This window comes from Oncorhynchus clarkii, chromosome 22 (assembly GCF_045791955.1).
Source record: "Oncorhynchus clarkii lewisi isolate Uvic-CL-2024 chromosome 22, UVic_Ocla_1.0, whole genome shotgun sequence".
In the NCBI taxonomy this organism is placed as follows: domain Eukaryota; kingdom Metazoa; phylum Chordata; class Actinopteri; order Salmoniformes; family Salmonidae; genus Oncorhynchus; species Oncorhynchus clarkii.
The window spans coordinates 26,479,505-26,487,644 of NC_092168.1; the positions used below are offsets into that span (position 1 = coordinate 26,479,505).

Below are 8,140 nucleotides of genomic sequence, written 5' to 3' on the forward strand. Positions count from 1 at the left end.
AAATGTTTTAGTCGAATTTCCACCTGAACGTTTGCCAGAATGTCCATACAACAACAAACATTTAAGATAAAAAAATGTATTAACAATTTATAAATGTATTAACAAAAGCTGTTTAGGTGTGTTATATATGGCATACTACAAAAGGACACCCTGAAATGTTAAGCAATCTTTGGAAAGCACGTATTGGCTAAAGTAAACTATGGAGTTTGTCACAGAAAAAAATGTTATTGTCCTTAAAAGCTGAACATGAAACCAACAAACTTCTGGACAATCGAAAAAGCTAATAATGAAATTGTAGGCCTAAAGCTGAAACTGTGTCTCCCCCTACCAAACAAAACACTGCAATCTCACTTGCAACCTCTGGATTTAACAGGGATTTCAAAAACATTTTGGGAAATTTTTAATAGATAAAATCAGATTAAAAAGTGCAATAAAGAGCAACAGTATTTGTTCTGTTGTCAGAGTATAAATAATTGTTATATATATTACAAATAAATATGTATGTGCAAACACCAGACATAAGACATTACAATGTAAACATGAATTGATAAATACATAACTTACTAAGCCTAATACAAAAACAAATAACGAATATAATATACAACATATCATATCTGTAAATAAGTGGCACTTATATTCTACTTTGAACTTCATCACTGATTTCAGCGAATCTCTACAGCTACAGATCCTTTAAATCAGCCCTGTCCGGAGAGAAGTTTCGCCATGGCAAGTATTGGCTAACAGGACAGCTTTTCAATACTAGGCTAATAAACCTATAAGAAGTAGGATCACCCGACATTATTGCGTTTTCTGACACTGCAAATTTGGATTCAATTGGGTAAGTCTGTGGGTAAGTCCAGTGGGGCAGCAGTTTATTTCCTTCACAACACTGAGAAAGAGAAAGACATTAGGTCCTGTTTTACTGTGTGACTCTGGCCTAGAGTGGCAGCACACAGGGCACTTGGGCACACACTACAGGCACAGCAGTGCTCCCAGGCCAGATATGTGTCAACAATGTCTATCAAGCATTCGTATGCAGTCCACCCTACCCAGTCTCCATCTTCAGTCTTCTTCTCTCCTTCACTGACGGTGTCCATCCTTGACTGATGACCTACACATCCAGCACATGGTTGAGGTAGGTGATGTAGCAGATTGCGAGCCGGAGGATCTCAATCTTGGACAGCTTCTTGTCTGGCGGAAGTGTCGGGAGAAGCTTCCTCAGCTCGGCGAACCCAACGTTGAAAGCCTCGACGCGAATGCGCTCTCTTGTTGCGTGCGCGGACCGGTACTTGGCTGTAGCGCGCCTCCGCCTCCTCTTCTCCTCCCTGCTGAGGGAAGGAATGGACAGAGAGCGCGCCTTGCCTTCGCCCTCTGCGGGCTCCGCGGGCAGGGGGGCGCACTCCATCTTGATGCTGTTCAGCAGGGTCTCTGTGTCGGGCTGCCCCCAGGGCAGGTCAACGTCTGGCTGGTCAGGACTCAGCATCATCTTCAGGCCGTCTGTTTTGTGGTCTGTTTTCAGATCAAAGGTTCAACCCCTGTGGGAAAAATAGGATTTAGTCTTATAACAAAGTATATGTGAGAGAATATGTTAAGTTTCTATGGACAATTCGATTTTCGATTTTTAAAAACGGAGAGAATATTTTTTCAAGATGCGCATGTTCGCAAACCTGTTGTGCGCTGTCCTTTGTGCTGATTCTAACAAATCACTTTCGTCTATGCTTGTTATGGTCTGATGTAGGTGCTTATTTCCCTGTTGATACAATGTGGAGTATCTGTATTATTAAAAAGCCCTTAAAAAGATCTTTCGAAAATAGCTTATTACTATTCATAAAGTTTTGCAATTCTGTCTAGTCTTGACCCTTTTAAAACGGTCTCATCTTCATCTGCCCATTTTATCGAATCAAATTTCCACAGGCTGCATTTCATTTAATCCTATAGCTGCGAACAGAGACCACCGAGCACAGCAGACATTAAATCATCATCTGACTTAATTGAAATTAATTATTGGGAGAGCTCTGGATTCACGTGAGCAGCTGGCCATCTGTCTTGCAGACGATTCACCCGCTGTATGGTTGAATGACGCGCGTTTGAAATACGCAGAGACACAAACGGGATATCCTTTATATGTTGGGTCATATAAAGGAACCATGATTCATTAAAATAAGTTTACCTTTATTTAACTAGGCAATTCAGTTAAGAACAAATTCTTATTTACAATGACTGCCTTGAACTGCCTTGTTCAGGGGCAGAAGGACAGATTTTTGTTTTAAAATATCGGTTCGGGGATTCGATCCAGCAACCTGGTGTGCACTGGCCCAACGCTCTAACCACTAGACTACCTGCCGCCTCATCATGTAACGTTTAGAGGGGATAACGTAAATGATCATAAACCACTGTAACTATTTCTATAATAAAATAAATGCCACTTATAAAAAGGAAAAAGATACGCTTTAAAACCAGCCAGCATAAATCAGTTGTTAGTTTCACTTTGAGGAATGTTTCGACTCACCAATTTTAATTTGCTCAACTTTATCCAAGGGTGCACCCCTGAGGAGTTATTTCCACTGTAAAAACTTTCGTTGGTGTCACCCACGGTCACACATCTCCAACCCTTCTCATCAACATTTATTTGATTATAGGTGATACCAACTTCAAATTAGATGTTAGTCTATTCAAAACGATTTTACGTGTCCATTAACTAATTATAAGCGGACGACAGGTGTCTCTGTTGTCGTTCTTTCGTTTTTTTCATTTGAGCATCACTTGATTGTTTGAGGACAGATTTTCTTAAGTGTTGTCTCTTGACCTCCGCTGAAGAAAACAAATGAGGTTGTTGTGAGGAGAGGGTGCGCTCGTGGAGAGAGTGACTCCTTTAGTCCGCCTTGTTTTTCCGTGATATTATGATGGGCTTTAGTAAACTGCATGCCAGGAACCATTCTTCTGTGAGGGGAACGATTACAGGGAATCCTTCTGCCTGCTCGTGTCTCACCTTCGCGCGTGCTGACTCTCTTGTGCGTGCCAGATTGTGTGAGAGATAAGAAGAGCCGAACCCATAATAAAGCCTCGCGGGGAGTGACTGCAGCATGAGGAATACATGAGGAATGGTATTGTCTGCCTCGTTGTTCTTTCACCCTCCCTCCTCCTCCTCCTCTCCCCTGCGATAATATATAGACACTAATGGTGACATATCGTATTGGGTAAAGGTGCTAGTGAGATGATCACGATGTTCATCAGTGACACCACACATAACATATATCTTAATCAATTGATTGATGCAATGATTACCAATAGTTCCGGTAATGGTTTTTGTATGGATATGTCATCTCCAAAACACAAATAACCTCCATCACTGAATCTAACTGAAACACATGCTATCTTGTTCCACCATCCAGTCACACACAAAGATGACCACCACAGCAGCCTGCTTCACAAGCACCTTTATTATTGAGTAAATAACAAGGTATACGGTTCCCAGGCAACCCAGCACCTTGGTGGACCTGGTCATGGTGATGAGAAATTGATGTTTAACAGTTCAATAAGCTTATAGACGATCTGGGAGCAGTAAAAGGGGAGAGAATATAGGGCTTTATCACTGTAAAACTACAGCATAACACCTGCTTAGCTATCACTGTCACTGTAATTGGCCTGGGGAGCTAATAAAGCCACAAGGTTGGGAGGGTGAGGCAGAGAAGCGATGGAGGGTATATTGGAAGTCACATGTTATACTGTATAACCAATGAGAGACATAAACAGGTCAATAGCAAGCTCAATAGAGGTTACTCTTTTACTTGGACCAATTACCCAAATATCATGATATTAAGCTAATGCTACCATATTACATGTAAAATATGCCCCTTCTTACACAGAGAAACAAACAGACTAATAAATGAAGGAAACAGCATAGCTGAAAAAGGGACATATGGACCCATGTTGTGGCCCCATCCCAATCAGATTGTGTAGGGGTGTCATGGGAATAGGGTGGCCATAGGGCCAGCCGCCATACTGTCAGACCTAACACACACTGATACGCTGTCACAGGGGAAGGGTATGTGTGTGCATGGGTGTAGGTAAGAAAAAATAGAGACAGTGTGTGTGTGTGTTGAGTGTGTGTTCCACAATAAAGCACCTGTCTACAGTAATTGGTCCATAGACTGCTGTACCCCTCACCTTGGGTCCCCCCCCCCCCCCCCCCACACACACACACACACACACACACACACACACAGTTTCCCTGTTACTCTACATGATACGGCAGCACCACATGAAAGTTAATTTGTAATATACTTTTGTTAATGATTCTACTTTTGTAGTATTTTATAAATACTATGCAGATTAAGAAAAATGCCTGCATTACGAAGCCCCTAGATTTGTGTGGGAAGTAATTTTGAGTACTATGAAAAGGAAGTGTCTCAGTTCCATGTTGTCCTCATGGTGTGGTGCTGTAATTGTGCAACAGTATATTCAGTTGCCGATCAGCCAGACGGGAAGGATAGATCACACCTATTGATTTTCTGTGGTTCCTTTTGACAGGATGACAAATTGGGAATCCTTTCAACAGCTTAATTCACCTTAAACACTGAATCAATGGAGATCAATTGTACCAAACTGTGCTCAGTCCAGAATAACCGTACCCACTGGGCAAAAGCTGGTTGAATCAACATTGTTTTCATGTAATTTCAACCCCCAAAATCTTTTGAATGGCGTTGAATCAACGTGGAAAACTAGTTGGATTTGCAAAAAGCCATCAACGTAAGGTCAGGTCGTATTTCTCTTACCCAACTTTTAACCTAAATCCCATGACATGGTGATCATTTCACGTTGAATTCACGTTAATTGACAACTCAACCAAATGTAAATCAAAACTAGACGTTGAACTGACATCTGTGCCCAGTGGGTAGCCTATACCAACCAGCTAGCCACCCAAACAACTGGCCCTTATGGGAAGCACCCATGCTAATTGTATAGTACAAGATAAATAATATGTCAACTTTGTTGTCAAGATAATTTCTGTGTGGCTGAATCAAAGTAAGATTCTCTTCCTTCTCTTCTTCCTTCTCTCCTCGCTCTCTCATTCTCCCCCTCTCTCTCCTGGGTGTACCCCTGGTCTGCTCTAGCCTGGACACCATCTGTTCCATCATGTAAACGGAATGAGGGAGCCTCAAACCTCTAACCATCACCTCCTCTCTCATCTGTCTCTGTGTGTGTGAAACCAAGTCAATCTGGGCCCCTTAAAATATGGATCCTTCCTTTGTAGGCTCAATGTTCCATTGTGGATTCCAATAAAATGTATGTGTAATTCTGTGTGTTTGTGCCTGTCAGTGCGTGTGCGCACTCCCTGTCTCCCTTGAGTCCAGGATGCATTTGAGGAACGTCTGCTTCTCTATATTAAGCTTTCTTTTTCCTTCCTTTCACAATTCCCTCTCTCTCATTCGTCTCTTCCTCCCTACAGTGTTTTATATCACAAATGTTTGAATTTCCAAGGTTTTGAAGCTGTCCCATTTCTCTCACTCACCCATGTTCTGACTGTTTGCTTGTCTCTGTATCTTCAATTGTTTTAATGGTGAATCTTATCCACAGTAGATTGTGAAGCACAGTAATTGACCAACATGCAGAGTGAAACTCAGTTCATTTATCTGTTCTCTCTTTCCGTCTGGTTGCCATCTGTTGTCATCTTTCGTTTCTGCTGGTCTGGAATCAGATGGCATCTAATCGATAGGCTTTGTAACCATGACTACTGGACCAACAGGAGACGAGGAGTAAGGGAGGGAATAAAGGAACTAAAAGGAGGGATGGAGTGAGTGAGAACTCAATTGCAGGACCACTCACATTCCCCATAATGTTAAAAAAATTCCCCTGTGCTGCATTTGCGCTGAAAATAATTTGGGGTAATAATTAATCCCCTGCTTTTAGGTTCATGCTGAGAGAGTCTGAGCTCAGGAAAAGTGTATGCAGAAGTCAAGAAAAATTATTCCAAGAAATCATTAACAATTATTCCAAGGTTGTCCATGCCAACAGATCCACAGATGATGCAATCTCTATTGACCTCCACACTGCCCTTTCAAACCTGGACAAAAGGAAGAATGCTATTCATTGACTACAGTTCAGCGTTCAACACCATAGTACCCTCAAAGCTCATCACTAAGCTAAGGACCCTGGGACTAAACACCTCCCTCTGCAACTGGATCCTGGACTTCCTGACAGGCCGCCCCCAGGTGGTAAGGGTAGGAAACAACACATCCGCCACACTGATCCTCAACACGGGGGCCCCTCAGGGGTGCGTGCTCAGTCCCCTCCTGTACTCCCTGTTCACTCATGACTGCAGGGCCAGGCACAACTCCAACACCATCATTAGGTTTGCTGATGACACAACAGCCTGATCACAACGATGAGACTGCCTATAGGGAGGAGGTCAGACACCTGACAGTGTGGTGCAAGGACAACAACCTCTCCCTCAGAGTGATCAAGACGAAGGAAATTATTGTGGACTACAGGAAAAGGAGGACCGAGAATGCCCCCATTCTCATTGATGGGGCTGTAGTGGAGCAGGCATCAAGTTCCTTGGTGTCCACATCACCAACAAACGAACATGGTCCAAGCACACCAAGACAGTCGTGAAGAGGGCACGACAAAACCTATTCCCCCCCAGGAGACTGAAAAGATTTGGCATGGGTCCTCAGATCCTTAAAATGTTTTACAGCTGCACCATCGAGAGCATCCTGATGGGTTGCATCACTGCCTGGTATGGCAACTGCTCGGTGTCCGACCGCAAGGCACTACAGAGGGTAGTGCGTACAGCCCAGTACATCACCGTGGTCAAGCTTCCGTGACCCCGGTGAAGACTCCAGCCACCCTAGTCATAGACTGTTCTCTCTGCTGCTACACGGCAAGCGGTACCGGAGCGGCAAGTCTAGGTCCAAGAGGCTTCTAAACAGCTTCTACCTCCAAGCCATAAGACTCCTGAACACCTAATAAAATGGGTACCCAGAAAATTTTCACCCCCCCATGCTGCTGATACTCTCTGTTATTATCTATGCATAGCCACTTTAATAACCTTACCTGCATGTACATAATTACCTCAATTACCGGTGCCCCCGCACATTGACACATTGACTCTGTACCGGTACCCCCTGTATATAGCTCCACTATTGTCATTTACTGCTGCTCTTTAAGTATTTGTTTTTGTTATATCTAACTTTTTTTTTGGGGGGGGGGGGCAGGGGGGTTCTTAAAACTGCATTGTTGGTTAAGGTTTTGTAAGTAAGCATTTCACTGCAAGGTCTACACCTGTTGTATTCGGGGCATGTGACAAATAACATTTGATTTGATATGATATTGATCTGAATATTTATTTATTTTACAGGCTAAGGTATTTTAATAATAATACTAGCCCACCTGTCTTGCTGCTAGATCAAAGAGACATACAGATATTGTGTGTGTGTGTGTGTGTGTGTGTGTGTGTGCGTGTGTGTGTGTGTGTGTGTGTGTGCGTGTCCACCCACTTCCCTTCATTCATCTCCTCTCCCCTGGAACAACATTTCCCACCCTCTCTAATGAGACTGTCAGAAATATAATATAATATAGAAAATATAAGAATACAATACAATAGTCTATTCATTCCAAGTTAGCTTTTAATCCACTCCAATTTTTCACCCAAGCTTCCACATACTGTCACGACTTTCACCGAAAGTGGCTCCTCTCCCTGTTCGGGCGGCGCTTAGCGGTCCTCGTCGCCGGTCTACTAGCTGCCACCGATCCCTTTTCTTTTTCTTTTGGTTATGTCTGTTTTGTGTTTCACCTGGTTTCATTTTGGTTAATTAGGGGGGTAATTATGTCGACATTTCCTTTGGGTTTTTGTGCGGGATTGTTTTCGTTTGACTGTCAGTTTGGGTTGCGTTTTCGTTAGTTCATGCTTTACAGGTGGTTTTTCCCTGGACTGTGTCTGAGTAGGGTTTCATGGCTACTGCTGTAGTCCGGTGTCCTGTCATTTCTGAGCTGGTTTAATAAACACCCTTTTCATTCGGAACTTGTTTCTCCTGCGCCTGGAAAACAATTCCTGACATTTAATCCTAGTAAAAATTCTCTGTCTTAGGTCAATTAGGATCACCACTTTATTTTTTAAGAATTGTTTAACTTGGGTCAA

The 8,140-nt window shown here is 42.9% G+C and overlaps 1 protein-coding gene across 1 annotated transcript; it reads right to left on the reverse strand.

Moving 5' to 3' along the window:
• Positions 1-1,111: 1,111 nt before the first annotated feature.
• LOC139380813 (helix-loop-helix protein 2-like) lies at positions 1,112-1,486 on the reverse strand. Its single transcript, XM_071123878.1, has one exon. It carries the CDS (start codon positions 1,484-1,486, stop codon positions 1,112-1,114), a length of 375 nt encoding a protein of 124 aa, XP_070979979.1.
• Positions 1,487-8,140: the final 6,654 nt, after the last annotated feature.

What these genes read in the sequence shown, in the direction of transcription:
- LOC139380813 (XM_071123878.1), bottom strand. Translation starts at nt 1,486, where the DNA reads ATGATGCTGAGTCCTGACCAGCCAGACGTTGACCTGCCCTGGGGGCAG.